Here is a 17,820-nt window from a genome sequence, read left to right as displayed (position 1 = left end):
GTTAGCTTTCTTCCAGTCCTCTAGAACGTCCCCTGGGTTCCAAGACTGACAGAAAATCAACATTAATGGTTCAGAAAGCTCCTAAGCCAGCTCTTTTAAAATTCTTGATTGCAAGTTATCCAAACCTGCTGATTTAAAGATGTCTAACTTTAGTAGCTGCTGTTTAACATCTTCCTGAATTACTGCTGGAATGGAAAGGTTTTCATCATCACCATGTGATGTGACCGTGTCATCTGGCTTTTCCTCAACTAGGGAACAGGAACATTTATGCTAACATGTGCTCCCTATCTAAGTAATAGACCACATTTCCCAGAACCAGCAACAGAATCTAGGTACCCTGAGACTGGTAACCACTAGATTAGACCATTCCCTATTCCCCAGCAATAGAACCCAGGAATCTGGAGCCCCAGGCCTTGCTGTAACCAGTAGATCACATTGCCCCCGATTCTCCAGACTGGGACTATAACCTGAGTCCTGCCATCCCTGCCTGGCTCTCGCCCACACTCCCCTCCCTTAAGAATGCCACCAGCATCCCCCAGGCCGGTGCGTCTAGCCCAGCCAGGTTTGTCTGAGTCTCCGTGTCCAGTGAGTGAGGCTGAGGAGGGTGTGTGAGAGGAAAGCCCCTTTGGAGGCCTAGCGACTGGGGAAAGTGCAGTGCCGGCCACCATGACACAGGCTGAAGCAACGCGGTCTCTTTGTTTACTTCCTCCACTGTGATTTCCTCGCGGTCTATATATAGCTCAGGGCCACAGCTTGCACGGCCAGCTCCAGACTGCCATCAGATCTGCTTCCATTGCTCCAGCCAGGCTGCAGGCGCAGGGTCAGCCAGGAACCCTCCCGGCTGACAGCATGGCCTGGAGAGCCAGTGGTTAAATAAAACAAAAGCAAAAGGAAATCGATTAAATCCTTGCGGGGGGCAGGTTTGGTGAGGGGACATGGGCAATGCTCCTCACCTGTGTGTGTCTGCGCCGGGGTGGCCTGGAACTCAGGGCCCACAGCACGGCTTCCTCCGACAGGCATCATGGCAGGACTTACCGGTGTCTCCATTGTCTAATTTTGTGCATCTTCTCTTCTCTTCTCTTCTCCTGCTCTGCGTTGCTGGAGGGGGATTCTAAAACAAGCCAAATCTCCGCTGTCACACACGCTCCACCCGGGGGTGCTTCCCTGCCGTGATCACAAGGCTCCAGCTGTTAGCTGCTGCAGAGCTGAGTGCAGTGAGGCGAGGAAGTGGGAGAGACGTGTGAGGGCCCTGGCCTCTCCCGACTCTTCTTTCCTCTTTGCAGGTGATGGCCATCCACGTGCCCCTTGCCCACAGGCCAGAGAGAAAATCCCCAGGATGCCGCCTGCTCTCCACAGGCCCCGCCCCGGCCCAGCTGCTGATCACATCTCAGGGTCTCTTGCTTTTGTGTGTCACTGGCTGACAGTGAGAGACTGACAGATGCTCCAAAGTTGTAGCCACAGCATCTTGCGCAACGTGGCTGAGTGGAAACATGGGGCGGCAGAGACAAGACAGGGATGCCAGGGCCTTGTGGTTTTCCGGGGGAAGGTTTCCGTGGAGGCCACAAGGAAGCTCTGATCAAGAGCAATGTGCACTCAAGGGCTGGCACCCTCAGCCCTTAAAGGAAATCTCCTGTCTCTGTGGGTGGGGGCCCTGAGCAGAGCCCCCTGCAGCCCTTCCCCGCAGCAGTGCCAGGCTCTGGCCACACCCCAGGCGCTGGCTCTGAGGGGAAGGGACATCACGTTGGGCCCTGGCAGATGTGCCTTTGTGGAGCTGAAGGTGGCACAGTGTGCTAGACTCCCACCGCCTTGCAAAGAGCCTCGCTCCCTGGACTCTGGAAGTCATAATTCTCCTCCCCACAGCCCCACAGGAAGGCCAAGGCTGTGAGGTTCCTGGGACGGCCTCCCTGCTTCCTCACACAAAGCTTGGGCGACCTCACGGCTTCCTGGTGGGCTGGCAGATGTGGGCAGAGTCCCTGGCGTGATGACCCAGGAACAGCAGAACCTGCGTTTATTACTGGCAGAGGGACAGAGCCAGCTCCCCGCATGGGGCTGACGCCAAAACACTGTCCCTGTCTCTGAGCAGGAAGCATCCCCTCCCCTGCTTCCTCTCAGGGCACGGCCGGGGGCCCTGCCCTTCCCCTCCAGGAAGACCCAGCCAGTGCAGTGACTCGATCACGATGCTGCCCCCTCCATCCAGGAACCTCCACGGCCCTTGGAAGCCCTGATGCCCTGAGGCTCACGCCCTGTGTAGTAGGTCCCATCCCCACTGGGCAGGTGGGTCACAGAGGGACCTGCTCAGTCACACAGGAGGGGGGAACAGAACCCAAGTCTAGCCCTCTGCCTTGGCCAGGAGACCATCCTTGCAGCTGCTGAGCCTGTGGCCCCGTCTCAGCTCTGCCCTGGAACCGGACTGGGGTAAAATGTTACCCCCCCCTTGGCTTCAGCCACGGCCTTGGCCCGGCCTCTCCCTTTCTCTCCATCCGCCCCGTGGCTGTGTCCCCGTTACTCTGCGCACTCTCCACAGCATCCTGATGAGTGCTGGCCAAGTGCCGGCCCTGCCTTCCTTCGAACCCCGCCCCAGCCGGACGATCCCAGGCCCCGCGGGGCTTCTTCCCAAGCGTACGGCGTGGTAGGGCCCGCACACTGTGACCATCTGGGGACGGGAATCTGTGGGCCAGGCACATTTGGTCCATGGCCCAGCACCATTCGCCCTACTCCTGCCTAGGGTTGGCAACTTTCCAATCGCACAAAACTGAACACCCCAGCCCCGCCCCTGCCCCGAGGCCCTGCCCCTTCCCACCCCTTCCCCAATGTACCGCCCCCCGCTCACTACATTCCCCCTCCCTCAGTGGTTCGCTTTCCCCCACCCTCACTCACTTTCACTGGGCTGGGGCAGGGAGTTGGGGTGCCGGAGAGGGTGAGGGCTCCAGCTGGGGGTGCGGGCCCTGGGGTGGGGCTGGGGATGAGGGGTTTGGGGTGCAGGAGGGGGCTCCAGGCTGGGGGGTGGGGCCATGGGATTCGGAGTGCAGGAGGGGGCTGCGGGTTGAGGCGGGGGTTGGGGTGCAGGAGGCAGTACAGGCCCTGGGGTGGGGCTGGGGATGAGGGGTTTGGGGTGCAGGAGGGGGCTGCGGGTTTGGAGGGGGGCTCAGGGTTGGGGTGCAGGCTTACCTCAGGCAGCTCCTAGTCAGCAGTGTTGCAGGACTACGGCAGGCTAGTCCCTACCTGTCCTGGCACCGCACTGTGCCCTGGAAGTGGCTGGCAGGTCTGGCTCTTAGGCGGGGGGAACGGGACAGGAGGCGCCATGTACTGCTCTCACCCACGGGCTCCGCCCCATCTCCCATTGGCTGCGGTTCCTGGCCAATGGGAGTGTGGAGCTGGTGCTTGGGGTGAGGGCAGCGCGCGGAGACCCGTGGTCCCCCCGCCTAGGAGCCAGATCTGCTGGATGCTTCCCGGGCGCAGCACTAGCCTGCCTTAGCTCTGCAGCACTGCTGACTGGTCTTTTAATGGCCCGGTTGGTGGTGCTGCCAGGAGCTGCCAGGGTCGCTTTTCGACCGGATGTTGCAGTTGAAAATCAGACACCTGGCGACCCTATTCCTGCCCTGGGATAACGCAGATGGGCTGAGCGTGGGGCTGTAGCAGCCCAGATCCTGGGCCCCAAAGCATTCTGCCTGCCCTGGGCAGAGCTGAGATCAGCCAGTAGGAGTGCAAGTCAGGAGAGCTGGGCTCTGCACTGACTTACTGCATGACCTTGAAAAACAACGGCCCCCGTCATATTCAAGGTGAATATTCATTAGCAGAGCCCCAAGTCAAATGCTGGAAACGGCACCATTAACAGGGAGGGTGACTAACTGCTGGACCAAACACCAAGGGAGTCTTCAGAGCCAGGCCGGAGGCTTTCGGGAAGATGCTTTGGCCAAACAAGCTACTGGACTCAGTACTGGGGTGACGGGGGGAAACTCTGAATTGCGATTTACCAGAGTTCCGACCAGGTGATCTAATGGGTCCGTCCGGCCTTAAACTCTGTGAATCTACAGCGTGGTGACTGCACTGTCCAACCGAGCAATCCTGGTGCCCTCAGCAAGTTCTTACACGCACAAGAGGGAAGGCTGGTCGGGTGACGGGTTCTCGATTCTCGAACCTCCACTTGGACAAACTCTGATCAGCACGCGTGGTTGTGCAGACACCTGGGCTGCAAGCGGGTGCTCACAGTGGCTTAGATGCCACCTTCTTCTTTCTGCTCACAAACCCACCCTGAGCTTTGCAGGTGGCTCTCTTCTTCGTAGCTATTTGCTGGCTGGTGTCAAGCCGCTCCCATCCCTGGAGCTGTTCAGTTGGCTCTTTGCGGTGTGTCATTCGTCACTTGGTATCACGTCTGCTTTCTGACTGGGTGGATGGAACTTTTTAAAGCAGGAGAATAGCCACCAATGACCATTCTTCTTCACCCCCCAAATTCCCGTCTCCACTCAAAGGGGAGTGTCAGAACAATGTACGGCCATTCCCCCTTGAGATGTTTGCAAGGCCGGGTCCCCAGGGGCACGGCTGTGGGTCAGGATCCAAGCAGGTATTGCCAAAGAATCTTGCACAAATCCACTAGCACTAGCTAGCGTCAAGGACATAGGTTCTGTGTTCAAGGTGCATTCACGCTCTGCGTTGGGAGGAGGAATACAAAGCCCCAGCACTCCGCTCCTGTTAACTTCAGAGTCCCAGTTGCCTCATTAGCGCCTTGTCGGGCTCGCTTTGGGGAAGCTGGAGGGCTTTCAAGTTTCCTCCGCGCCTTCTCTTTTTATTCAGAGCATCTCCCCGCTCCGAGGGTGGTTTATTTGCAGTGATGAATGCAGCTGGCAGGCCGAATGACACAAATGCTCGTTGGACCTTGTTAGTGACAAGTCACCAGTTTGGGTTTCTTTGAGACTAACAATGGCTCTGCGTCCTAGGGTTTGACCTCCGCTCTCCTTTCCCGTCCCAGCGATGCCACATCCTAACCAGACTTGGCAGCTAATATTAAGGCTTCCTGACACCCAGTTAACTTCCAAAGCCTTGCTCCTCTCTTTGCATTGCATTGTATTGCGGGCTCAGCACTGGGGGAAGCTCAAAGTCTCTCTGGAAAAAGGGCAGAGTATCTGGGGCCAGGTGTGAACTCCCAGCACCCTTCAGCACAAGGCTCGTCAGAGCCATCCCAGTCTGGCTCCAGTCAGCGAGGAAGGGGGTGGGCACCGCAGGGACCTGCATTGTCAGAGTGGCCCTGGGTTTGGTCACAGAACCACTTGCAGAGTTGCAAAGGCTCATTAAAGCCATTGTCATTCACTTCCTCAGACTAGACAAAACTCCCTGGACCTCAGGGAGTCAGGCACAGATCCCCAATGGGAGTTAGGTTCCTAAATACCTTCGGGCTCGGGCACCAACTCCCATGGGTTCAGAATGGCTAGCTTCCGTCAGCCCTTTGAAAATGGCAGTCTCCATGCTAATGGTGCCAAGCTCTTCATCCGACCCCTCCCACCTGGAATGAGGGCAAAGCACAGGCCTGTGAGTCAAGAGATGGGTAGCTCTGTCCCTGATGCTTCCCAAGTCTCTGCCCTGCTCCGTGCCTCAGTTTCCCCATCTGTCAAATGTCAATCACCATATTGCTCTTCTCCCCCCGGGGGGGCTGTGAGGTTTATTTCATTCTTGTATGTGAACTGCTTTCAGATCCGCACGCCCAAGACAAGTTGTATTGTTGTTATTATATCTCCCCCGTGCACTGTCCTCCCCGACACCAGTCTTTGAGGGATACAGCCAGCCCCAGCTGTCACCAGCAGATACATCCAGCTGTCACAGGAATCCAGCACCTGGGCACTTGTTCTGAGAGAGCAGGCATGGCCCCACTGGGCCCCTCGGCTCCGGCACCCCTGCACGGAGCCTCTCGGTGGACTCCACCCAGACCCAGCAGATGAGACGCTCCAGTGCCTCTTCCAAAACTTGCTTTTGCCCCTCTCCAGCCCATCGATGGGAGGGTCTCCCAAGTGCTTTCCAAAGCTGCCAGCCCCTGTGGGAGGCGTTTCTCCGTCTCTGGGCTCCCGTAGCGGCTCAGTGCACACAGGAGCCAAGGCTGAGGTTTCCCAAAGTGGCGAATCATTTTTGGGCTCCAAACGCAGACTCTTCTAAAGGGGCAAGTCAGTTTCCTAGGCCCAAGTAAGTGGCCACGCTGGAGGCCAGGTGTTGCAGTGTAGGGGTGGGGGCAAGAAACTCCCTCCCATCAGTATATGGCGCCCCCTTCAGTCTGCTTCCCGACATTGCTCTTTAGCCAAGCTAGCATTTCCTGGCCTTGTCCAGCTGAGCTGAGGAGTGGTATGGGGGTGGGGAGGGAGCAGGGAGCGAATTCCCCCTTGTGGGGAGCAGGCAGGGATGGTGTTTGAAGCTGCTCTGGGAGCAGGGAGGGAGACGGAGTCCCAGGATAAGGGTTAGTGGGATAAACACAAGGGGCCGTGCCCCGCCCCACCTGGCTAGCTCCCCCGGAGACACAGGCAGGGCAGAAACCAGGCAGTGTGGACAGGCTCCATTCGGGAAGTGGGAGGAATGGGGCTGTACAAAGCAAGTGTTACAACTGGAGGGAGGCTGGCTCAGTGGTCAGGGCTCTAGCCTGGGACTTGGGATAGCTGGGCTCAGTTCTCTGCTCTGCCACAGCCTGTGTGACCGTGGGCAAGTCAGTCAGTGCCTCAGTTTCCCATCTGAGGAGAAAGATGCTCTTGTTCTCCCATCCTGTGGAGCCCTGCGGGGCTGGGACCATTTCTTACTCTGTGTCCATGCAGCACCTAGCTGAGGAGGGCCCTGAACTGGGGCAGGGCCTCTCGCTGCTTCAAGTAAATAAGGACAATACTTCTCAATCGATCCCATTAAATGTTCCACTCCAGCCGGTGTCTCAGTGGCCCTTCACCTGCGTCTCCGTGGAGGGCTGGGAAGCCCTGATGTGCCCTGCCCTGGCACCCTGACGGAATGCGCTCGTTAACCTGGCTGCAAGCCGCCCGCCAACTGCAGTTGAGAGGCCTGCACAGCGTCTGTCCGAACCAGCCCCGCCACCCGGAGACCCAGCTGAGCCTGCAAACAAAGCTCCAGTTCCTTCCCGCTGCTTTCCCAGAGCCCGGCCAGCTGGTAGACAAAGGACACACGGGGGGCACTTACCAGACTGGTTTGCCATGCTTCAAAGGAAACGACAGGACCCCCCAGCAAAACAGTGTGAGGTCCTGGATGCATGAAAAGCCAATTAGCTTAATGAAGTGAACCATTACAAGCTCCCGAGCTGCCTCTCCAGCAGGAGAGTGAATTTGTGTGGGGGGGTGGAGGGTGAGAAAACCTGGATTTGTGCTGGAAATGGCCCACCTGATGATCACTTTAGATAAGCTATTACCAGCAGGACAGTGGGGTGGGAGGAGGTATTGTTTCATATTCTCTCTGTATATATAAAGTCTGCTGCAGTTTCCACGATATGCATCTGATGAAGTGAGCTGTAGCTCACAAAAGCTTATGCTCTAATAAATTGGTTAGTCTCTAAGGTGCCACAAGTCCTCCTTTTCTTTTTTCTCCCCACGCTCTGGCCCAGATACTCTCCTGCCCAAGCCTCAGCAGAGACGCTGCGTGGCCAGCCCTGGGCCGCTCGGTAGCGCACCCTCTCTTGCTGGGAAGGAGCAGGGGGACAGACGGCTGCGGACCAAGGAATCCACCTTTACAAATGCACTAACTGGCCCTCATGTGCCGGCGGCAGAGCGTGGGAGAGCCCCCCGCTCCCCTCCCCCGCCTCAGCCAGGGAGGCATGTGGGGGAAGCTGGCCCTCCTGCTGCCTGAGCTTTCCTGCTCTGTGGGTAAATAGGGGCTGCCAGGCCAGCACCATTTGCTAGTAGCTGAAGCAGCTTCAGGGAGGGAAGAGCTCGCTTTGGAGTGAGCCCAGCATTCCCCAGGCGGGTCAGTTGCCAGAAGGGGACCAGGAGAATAGCTCCAAACCATCCCAGGCCAGGGGCCTGCTTAGACAGCCCCACACGGCCCTGGCCACGCTGCCAGAGCGGTGCAGCTCCTGCTAGTCTCCTTGCTCTGGAGAGTGCCAGGCCCTGACCTGCCGGCTTTCCTGCAGCACCAGAGCCCACAGCAGCAGGGTGAGCTTGGCTCCCATTTTACACGTCCCCTTCCCTGCAGGGTGGGCCCCAGAGCTCACCCCCCGCCCCCGGCTGCTGGTCCCAGAATGGGAGCGTCCCCCTGGGGTTGTTATTTCGATGGGGACAGCTAGCGTGGCCGATCAGCCAGCCTGGGACCGCGTGTGGTCCGGGCTGCTGCCAGGGGCCCATGAGCAGGGTCCGTCCCCCGCCCAGGAGCTCTCCGCAGGAGGGAAGCAGCTGGGTGTTGGTGCCAGGAAAAGAGTGTGACAGCGGACGCGTGTGTCTGGGGAGGAGGGGGGCGTTGCCAGTGCAGGCTGCAGGGGTTGCCCTGACGGGTTCCTGCCCCCAGGCCGCTCAGAGGCAGCCTGACAGAGCCAAAGTGGCGGCGTGGCTGGAAGCAGCTCTGGGCTCCAGCGAGAGGAAGCAGCAGGGCCGTGCCGCCCTCCCTCCTGACCCCGCTGATGCACCCTGGGGGCACGTGGGAGCTCACACAGCCAGCTTGGGAAAGGGCTGTTTATCTCTCTCCCTTTCACCCCTGGAATTCACAGGGGCTGGGGCCCGGCTCCAGCCCTTTGATCTAAGGAGGGGTCAGTGTTTTCCACTCGAGCTCCCCGCAGTGAGGGAGGGAACAGGATGTTGGTGGCTGCAGCTGGGCCACCAGGCTCTGACCCGGGTCCCTCTGTAAACATCCCTCATGAGAAACAATCCCGTCCCCAGCCTGGTGGGAACGGGTGGGACACGTCTGTCGCACTCTCCCTCTGCTGGAACCTCCCTCCCCGCTGGCCCCGGCTCAGAGGCTGGCTCATGGCGCCTCACTTCTCATCCCTGTGAGTCCAGAGTAACTCAACTGACTTTGCTGGCTGAAATCAGTGGGCCAGATACCACGGTGACAGGGGCTAGAATAAGATCTCAAGAAGCAGTATAGCCCAGCACACAGACCTGGGACGCAGAAGACCTGGGGTTTATTCCTAGCTCTAGCTTGCTGGGTGACCTTGAACAAGTCATTTCCCTGCTCCGTGCCTCAGTTCCCCCAGTTAGAATGGGGACAGGACACCGACACTGACCTCCTTTGCACGGCTCTCTGAGATCCTCAGGGCAGCTCGAAGGGGAACTGCCTGATCTTGCCTATACTGGAGAATTCCTAAGGAACTGTGGAAGGGCACAGATCGGAGCCTCTGCCCTGTCGCTCCCCGTCACTCTGGCAAGACGGCCACATGCCCCGGAAGCAAGGAGCACATGGCAAACCTAATGGGGCTCTGAGCTCGGCACCCTGGGGAACATGTGCTGACAAGTTCGCCACCTTTGGCTGCATGCGGAACTGGGTCCTTAGTGCTGCACGGCAGGGTTGAGGGGCTGTTGCACCCCAGCTGGGGCTGCCCTCCCCCACCTCCCAGCTGGTTTATTACTGGTGGGGGATAAATCGCTGCAGCTGGGAAGCAGCAGCCAGGGTGCCAGTGTCCCAGGTGGGCACTCTGCTGCTAAGCCAAGGCAGGGGCTTGCCCCAGTGCATCCCAGTTTATCCCCTCTCACATTTCTGACACCCTCTCCCTCAACCATGGGCAAGCAGATATTGCCTGCCTCTCGCAGGGGGCTGTGGGAGCTGCACATGGGGCGATGGATCCGGGCTAGCAGGGGTCCCACGGGGTAGGGGGACTCAGCACATCCTGGGGGGCAGGCAGAACTAGATTAAGAGAGAGGGAAATGGGGCGGAAGAGCAGGGAAAGCTGCCTGGCTCCGAGATCCACTGGGACAGAATCCTTTCCCCGGGGAAGTGCTGGGAGCCCCAGCAGGATGGGGACTGGCTGCTCCCCAGATCTTCTCGGGCAGCTTAGCCCACTGATCAGGGTGTGTCACTGTCTGCCACAGCGGAGGTTAGCAACACCCTGGCCTCGGGCACGCCAGCTGTAGAGACTCCGGTGTTGAGCCCTGGATGGCCCCAGTGCAATCCCTTGTGTCTTGGTCAAGACGGCGATGGACTGGGCACTGGGCGACCAAGCTCAGGCCTTGGGCCTCCTCCGAGACCCCGCGTCCTCTAAAAGCTTGTCTGCTGCTTCAAAGGGCTGCTCCTAACCCACAAAGCCCTATGAACTGGCAACACCCTTTGCGTTGCCCACGTTCTGAAGCGATCCAGGGACCTGGCTTCCTCCCCACTCACCCCTCCCCCAAGCTGTGTGTCACCTGCAGAGTTTCCCGGAGATGATTTCTGATTTGCGTCTAGGTTATTAATCAAACTGTGAAATAGTGAAGGGCCAAGAGCCACTCCCTGCAGGACTCCACTGGAAACACACCTGCTCAATGATGATTCCCTGTAAACAGTTATATTTAGTCAGTTTTTAATCCATGTAATGTGGGCCAGGTTCATTTTATATTCTAGTTTTTTAATCAAAATATTGTGCAGTATCGACTCAAATGCCTTGCAGAAGTCTAATTATATTATACCTTTGTCAACCAAACATGGAATATCATCAAAAAGAGATATCAAGTTAGTTTGTCATGATCTATTTTCCACAAACCCATGTTGATTGATATTAATTATGTTACGCTCCTTTAATTCTTTATTAACTGACGAGTGGATCAGCTGTTCCATTATTTTGCCCGGGATTGATTTCAGGCTAACAGGCTGGTAACTACCCACATTGTTCCATTTCCCTTCTTAAATATTGGCACAACATTAGCTTTCTTCCAGTCCTCTGGATTTTCCCTAGTGTTCCAAAAGTTCTGGAAAAATCAACTTTAACATTCCAGATTGCTCCTCAGCTAGCTCTTTTTAAACTCTTGGTTGTAAGTTCTCCGAACCTACTGATTTAACAATCTCCAACTTTAGTAGCTGCTGTTTAACATCCTCCTGAGTTACTGTTGGAATGGAAAGTATTTCTTCATCATCTTATGATATACCTACATCATCTGTCTTTTTCCCAAATACAGAAGAGGAATATTTATTGAACACTTCTGCTTTGTCTGCAATTCTACCATTTCCATTTAGTAATGGACCAATACCATTTCTAGGATTCCTTTGGTTCCTAATATACTTAAAACCCCCTCTACTTATTGCCCTTAACTGTGCCGGCCATAGATGCCTCCTTGTGTCCTTTTGCTTCTCTTATCAATTTTCTATAATTCCTAGCTTCTAATTTATATTCATTGCTATCAACTGCCCCCTTTTTCCATTTGGTATCTATTGTTTTGGTTTTTTATATATATCTGCTTTTGCTTCAAATTAATGGCTTGAGACCTGGTTTATCAGAGATTGCCTTACACTTCATGATCATCCAAGACAGCTATTCTCCACATTAATGATGCAGCTGGACAGACCAGGCATGGACCACTCTCTGCAGCAGCCTTCCATTTATCAGCTCCATAGGGTGATGGAAGGTCTATGCCAAATCTATAAAGCCCTTGGAAAGAAAAGATGCTCTTGTGGCTAAAGCCCCTGCTAACGTGGAAGAGAAGCCCTGGAAAGCCTCTGCCATAGATTTCATAGAGAGCCCATACACCATTTGCTGCAGAATGGCTGCGCGGGAGCAGCACGCAGGCAATGCTCCATGGTGATGTTCTCTAGACTGGTCTAAATCCAGCAGAGAATGTGACAATTCGGAAGCCCTGCCTCCCAGCCTGAAGTTACTGATTTTCACAACGCACCGGTGCTGAAGCCTCTTCCCCAGGCTCACTGGGACACGGCCAGTGAGCAACATCAAACAATGCCATGGGCATGTTGGTGACACCGCCCACAAGAGGATCTCCAAGCATTTTACCAATGTCTGGTCACTTGGCTGCACAGCCCCCATGTCGGCAGATATTAGTGTCCTCGGTTTACACATGTTCAAACTGAGGCCCCAGGAGGGGAAATACTTGCCCAATGAATCAGTGCCAGACCTGGTGCAGAACCCAGGAGTCCTGACTCCCAGCCCCTGCTGTCTCTCCTAAGCAGACAACCCGGCCTTCCTCGTGTGGGGCGGGGGAGGCCGCTGGGCTCTTCCCTCCGTACTAACATTAGTGTGTGGGGTTGTGTAATTCCTGCCACCAGCCTGCCACTGCCCAGCACCACCTGCCCCCAGGGGATCTTCTAGCCCCACCACTTCCCCCATCCCTCAGGCATGAGGGGCCGGGCACGGCCGGGTGTCACTGCCTACCCATGGGGGGCCATGTAAGGGGGTCCAGGGGACGGGAGTCCCGTGGTTAACGGGGCTGGCAGCAAAGGCAGGGCAGGGAGCTCAAAGGCTTGTTAGCGGGAGGAAGGCAGAGCCCATCCTGGGGCGAGGGTGGGGAGTCTGGGGGCTGTGAGCTACGACTGCAGGGGTGGCTGGCAGACAGGGAGGGACAGGAGGCTGGTGGACACCCTGAGGTGCTGGTGGAGCTGGGACTTTTCCCGCCTGTTTCTCGTGGCTCAGGGAATCCTGGGCAAAGCTGGAGGCCTGGGTGCTCAGCCAGTGGGTGCGGTCTTGATTTCACCAGAGACCCTTTCCTCTGGGAGAGGAGCTGGAGTCCAGCAGACAAAGGGTTAAGGTCCCTGGAACTGGTGCCAAGTTACCAGCCCCCTCTCTGCTCTCTCCCCCTCCCCAGCCAGTGACTTTGCTGTAACCCTAACGTGAGGGGCTGGGAAATGTCCCTGGTGCGGACGGGGAGAGGAGATCCAGCCCGGGCAGCCTGCAGACCTAGCCCAGCAACACTGAGAGCAGGTAAGTGCCAGCAGGCCCCTGGCACATGGCTCTGGGTCCTTTGGATGGGGCCCGGTGAGTGCTGGACAGTGCCCAGGAGCCAGCAGCCTTGCCAGGGGCTCGGCACCCTGGCTGCCTGCGCAAGGAGGGAGGTTCAGTGTCTCAGGTCACGGCGCTTCGCTCGGCTCTCTGCTGGGTTGGGCCTGCAGCTTTCTCGGCCGCTTGGCAGAGCTGTTGGCGCTGGGCAAGCAGCCCAGGGATGAGGGGTTTGGAAATATCCCTCACTGGGAAGCCAGGCCATGCCATACTGGTGCCCAGCGGCCCTTGGCAGGTAATGGCTACAGAGCTGCTGAGCATTAGCAGCATGAAAGCTGCTCCAGCCCCATCCGCTGCGCACCTGGGCACGGACCAGGGGATGGCGGCTCCTGTACAGAGGGAGGCAGGTTCTCGAGCAGAGGGAAGTCAGGACCCCACCCCCTCAGAGGATACCAGCTACAGGTATTTTACTGCACCCCTGGGACCCTGACGCTTGCTCCCCACCGTGAACTCAGCCTGCCCTGCTTTAGGACAAACGTGGCCCTTCATGGTGTCATGCTCACAGGCCCGTCACTGACCGTAGCTACAGCTTATCCCTGGCCTGTGGCACACGAGCGCCATCCCGGTTACCTGGGAATTGTCCCGCTGGCTCAGGGGCTGACAGTGGCCTCGGGTTGGGGCTGGCACCGGGCAGGCCCCAGGCACAGCCTGGCCTTGGGCTGGCTGGTGCGAATGCCGCGTCCCCTGCGCTGCAGACCCAGTCGCACCCGTCCACGATGCCCAAAGCCCAGCAGAACGATGCAGGGGTGAGGCACTGGAGCCCTGCTGGCATCTCAGATGCTTGCTGCAGCCGCACGAGCCCATCGCTGGGGGCAGCAGGGCACAGCACGGACCGCGTGGGTTCTGTTCTGGGAACCTCCCCCCGCCCCAGGGGGAACAAGTGGCCAGCAGTGGCCCAGCCATTCACATGCCTTAGCTGGGCAGCCCCTGGACAGGCCCCAGGGAGGCAGGATTCCTGGGTTCTGCCCCTGGCCCTGCCACCGATTTGCTCTGTGACCATGGGTAACAGACACCCGCCCCTCTCCGGGCCCCAGGTGTAAAGTGGGGAGAGGGAGGAGGCGTGGGTTGTTCCTGTGGTAAGACACTAGGAAGCACAAGGAAGTTGTGATAGTGAAAAGCCCTGGCTGGGGGCACCAGGCAGACCCCAGGGTACAGCTCGTGGGGTGGGGTGGGGGCAAAGGGGACACTGGAGGAGGGGAGTCACTGACTGCTGGGGTTGCAAAGCTGGCTCACGGAGCCTGTTTGGCTGCAGGGGCAGGATGGTTATGGATGAAAGCCAGTGGGTCCCTGAGCGCGAAGGCACCGTCTCCACCAAGCTCCTGCAGAAGGCGGGTGCGGCCCCATTCGTGCCTGCTGGTGAGTGGGGGCGAAGGGGTGCTGCTGGGAGGGCAGCGTGCCCCGGGACCCAGCGAGGGGACGGCCTCAGGAGCTGCTCCCTGGAGGCTGGGTGGGGATGGACGGGGGTGGCAGGACCGGAATAGCAGGGCTGCGGCAGGTCAGATGGGAGCTGCGGGAGCTTTCATAGCATCTGCCCCACAAGCTGCGTGGCCACGAGAGGTGTGAAAAACCCTTCCCCAGCCGAGCCAGGGCAGCTCCTGGCTTCCCACAATCGCTGGGTGCAGAGCGCTGGCTGGCATGTGAAATGGACCCATCCTCCGAGCCCAAGGGAGGGGAAGAGCTAGTAACTACCGGGCCCATGTGCTGACCGGCCCCTGCAGGGGGAACCGTAGCATGGACGGTGCTACGGGCGGGGGCTGCCGACGGGAGCAGGGTAGCACAGAAGCCGGGAAGAACCAAACACACCAAAAGTACCAGGGAGGCCCTTGGCCAGCAGCTCACGCCGCAGCATCAGCCTCCTCAACGCCAGCTGTGTGCCCCGGAGAGCCTCCCAGTGACCCAGCTGCCATGTGCTCTCCCACAGGCATTGGGGGCTTTGCCCTTGTGGTCGCTTATGGCCTCTACAGACTGAAGGCCAGAGGAAAGATGAAGATGTCTGTGCACCTGATCCACACCCGCATGGCTGCCCAAGCCTGCGTGGTTGGAGCCATCACGCTGGGTAAGTGAGGGCTGGGGTATGCTGGGGCCAAGGTGTACATGGGCTGTAGCCTAGGCAAGCTGGGACCACAGACGGGGGCTGCATTCTGCTAGGCACCAAAACCCCCGCCAGGGTGGTGGATTCTGCAGCCGCTGGATGGTGCGTTGGCATTGGCCACCTCTTCTTGGGGCCGCGGCCTGAGTCACGCAGAGGAAAGGGGGGGGGTCACTCAATCGGAGGGGTTCACTTGAAATTGGTGCCAGATAGAAGGGACTCCTTTGTCACACACAGAATTGGGCCATGAAGTCCAAGGTCCCTGCCCTCACGTACAAAGGGAGAAGCTTTGTCCACACCCAGGGCTGCTGCTGAATATCACCTTGGGCACCTGAATCACCCATACAGTAACGGGGCTGCTTCTGCAAGCGGCGTCCCCTTTCCTCCACCCTGCTGGAGAAACCTGCCTTCCTCCCCTTCCCCACCATGGCTTGAGACAACGCAGCCCCTCTCTGCCAAGATGTGTGGAGGGGCCAGCAGGCAGGGGGGCCAGGCAGCTGGGGAACATCAGCCGGGCGAGGACAGCTGTGCGGAAAGCTGATGGGCCCCAGTGAGCTCTCTGGAGCGCGCAGTTAGCAGCTTCCAGCAGGCCGAGTGCGTCAGCCCAGGTGCAGGGCCGAGGCCACAGCCGCTTGGAAAAGCTCTCCTGATGCTAGGGCCCTGCCCCCTGGCCAGACTCCAGCTCGGCGATCCTGTAGCAGTTCGCTGGGCCTGAGTCTCGTTTATACTGCAAGCCCTTGCAGCGAGACTTGGGCAATGTGATTTGGGGGCCGGAAGGGAGTGTTGTGCCCATCCGGTCTGCCCTCCTGCATGGCCCAAGCCGGAGCGTTTCAGCCAGTGCCTCCTGCAGCGAGGCCAACTGGGGGCAGGTTTTAGAGACACCTGCGTGAGGCAAATCGCCCGCAGCCTGGGGGTAGCTGCGTTGGTGGCCAAGGGCCCTCGTGGTTCACACTTTACAAACTTCTGTTCCCAGTTGCCCCTACGGGTTCAGCTGCCAGCTCCTCGGGAGTGGGTGAAGTGACCCACAGCGCTCCAGAACAGACAACGCTCTAGAAATACAAGTTATTTGTGTGGCATGTTCCTGGTGCCACTGTCCCTTTCCCTTTCGGGCCTGCACGATGTCACGGTCTCTCTTGCAGGAGCAACCTACACGGTGTACAAAGACTACCTGCTGAAACGGGCTGCAGACAGAGCCCAGAAATAGCCCAGAGGAAGCTGCAGCGTCCGAGGGCCACAGCACAGCGATCTTCCCTTGGCGGAACCTAGGTCCCTGCAGCCCCGCGCTCCCTGGGGCTGCTGTTGTGTATGGAACCAATCCTGCTTTCACGGTTTATAAAGTTACAGGTAACGGGAGGCTCAGCCCCGTTCTTGGAACACACTTTCTGAGCTGGTCAGTAAGGCAGGCAGGCAGTGCAGGGCTCCAGGGGGCAGGACGCCTGGGTTCTAGTCCCAGCTTGGAGGGAGAGCAGCGTGGCAGCTAGGCAGAGGGGGGGGGCGAGGGCTCAGACTGCTGCATGATGGATGAATGGTGCTAAGGTGAAGGGAGAAATGATGCCCGTGTGGCGAAGGCCGGGGCCTGCGCTCCATGCCCTGCTCTACACCTGGGTGGCCTGGCACTAGTGTCTCTGAGCTGCAGTTCCCAGAGCCGGATTAACCTTTTGTGGGCCCCCATGGGGGCAATGGAGCAGGGTGCAGTGGGGTCAGTCCCTGGAGCGAGGGGCTGGCCAGGGGCATGGCATGGCAGGGATGGCTACGCTCCGCCCAGCCCAGTGCAGGGAACTATCTACAAACTGGCACCCACAGCTCTTCCCCACCCCCTCACAGCCCAGCACCCACTGCCCCCCAGACACCCCTTTCCCCATACCCTGCCTCCCGGCTGCACTCACTGGCTCTGCTGGGAGGTGACCGTCTGACGGGCTGAGCCGACAACACAGCCAGGGCTGGTCCTGGGGCGGGGAATTGCTCCAGCCCCTCGGGAGTGGTGCAATCAGCCAGGCCAGGGCCCACTTGCCTGGAGGGGCCCAGTCAAGCCCTCCCCCACCCAGCTGGCTGAGACTGGCCATGCTTCTGCACCAGTCCCAGGTGGCTCAGCTCCCGGGAGACAGGCGCAGAAACGGACTGCAGACAGAGCCCAGAAATACCATGGGTGGTGGGAAGCATAGACTGCCCGGAGCTGCACTGGGGTCTGGCCGGGGGGCAGGGCCAGGGGATGAAGAGGAACAAGTGGTGGGTGGGATGGGGTGGGGCAGGGAGGCTGGCAGGGTCTCAGCGCACAGGGCAAGCAGAGCAGGCTGGGGCCCCTTCTGAGCATGGGCCCGGCTCCATAGCGCCATTGTAAACCTGGCACGGGCAGTTCCCCCAGCTCTGAAACAGGGTAACCACCCCATCTCCTCTCCCTTGCCCCGGTTGTGGTCTGGGGCGGAGCTGTGCCAACAAAGGACTGCCGCAGGGCTGGGAGAGGTGCATGGCAGGGTCCTGGGCCAGAGCCACGCCATGGGACTGAGATCTCCATGGAGAGAGAACAGGGCTCAGGGCCCCCACAGGCTTGTTACCAACATGCACTGAAGCCAGGCCAAACTGGTCTCCTTGGAGCTGAGCCCCCTCATCCAGCCCTAGGTAGCCATAAGACAGAGACCTGCTCTGTTAGGCAGCCCTGCTCCCCGCTGCTAGCATAGAGCCAAGGGCCATGCTCACAGCCTGGCACAGGACACAGGTGCCTGCCCAGAGGACAGGAGCTCAGTGCTGCCGCCGGGGGCCTGACATCCCAAGGACTTTCCACCTTGCCTCAGCTCAGGCCAGCAAGACCCACATGAGTGAATAAAGCAGGTGCTCAGCTCCGGCTGGCTCCAGAAAGCCCTGG

General features: G+C 58.7%; 1 protein-coding gene across 2 annotated transcripts; it reads left to right on the top strand.

Moving 5' to 3' along the window:
- Window positions 1-12,718: 12,718 nt before the first annotated feature.
- On the top strand, window positions 12,719-16,303 carry HIGD1B (HIG1 hypoxia inducible domain family member 1B). 2 transcript variants are annotated; one of them, XM_073326085.1, is made up of 4 exons: window positions 12,719-12,796; window positions 14,124-14,227; window positions 14,793-14,927; window positions 16,100-16,303. In XM_073326085.1, exons 2-4 carry the CDS (start codon window positions 14,131-14,133, stop codon window positions 16,162-16,164), a joined length of 297 nt encoding a protein of 98 aa, XP_073182186.1. In that variant the 5' UTR covers window positions 12,719-12,796; window positions 14,124-14,130; the 3' UTR covers window positions 16,165-16,303. The 2 variants fall into 2 exon arrangements, with proteins under 2 accessions (XP_073182186.1, XP_073182185.1); XM_073326084.1 differs by lacking the exon at window positions 12,719-12,796 and adding an exon at window positions 13,192-13,273.
- The last annotated feature ends 1,517 nt before the right edge of the window (window positions 16,304-17,820 follow it).

This window comes from Lepidochelys kempii, chromosome 27, assembly GCF_965140285.1.
Source record: "Lepidochelys kempii isolate rLepKem1 chromosome 27, rLepKem1.hap1, whole genome shotgun sequence".
Taxonomy (NCBI): Eukaryota; Metazoa; Chordata; order Testudines; family Cheloniidae; genus Lepidochelys; species Lepidochelys kempii.
This window is presented reverse-complemented; position numbering and strand designations above follow the sequence as displayed.

What these genes read in the sequence shown, in the direction of transcription:
- HIGD1B (XM_073326085.1), top strand. Translation starts at nt 14,131, where the DNA reads ATGGTTATGGATGAAAGCCAGTGGGTCCCTGAGCGCGAAGGCACCGTC. An exon ending in GGCCCCATTCGTGCCTGCTG is followed by an intron (nt 14,228 to 14,792) that starts GTGAGTGGGGGC and finishes GCTCTCCCACAG; the next exon opens with GCATTGGGGGCTTTGCCCTT. An exon ending in GGTTGGAGCCATCACGCTGG is followed by an intron (nt 14,928 to 16,099) that starts GTAAGTGAGGGC and finishes TCTCTCTTGCAG; the next exon opens with GAGCAACCTACACGGTGTAC.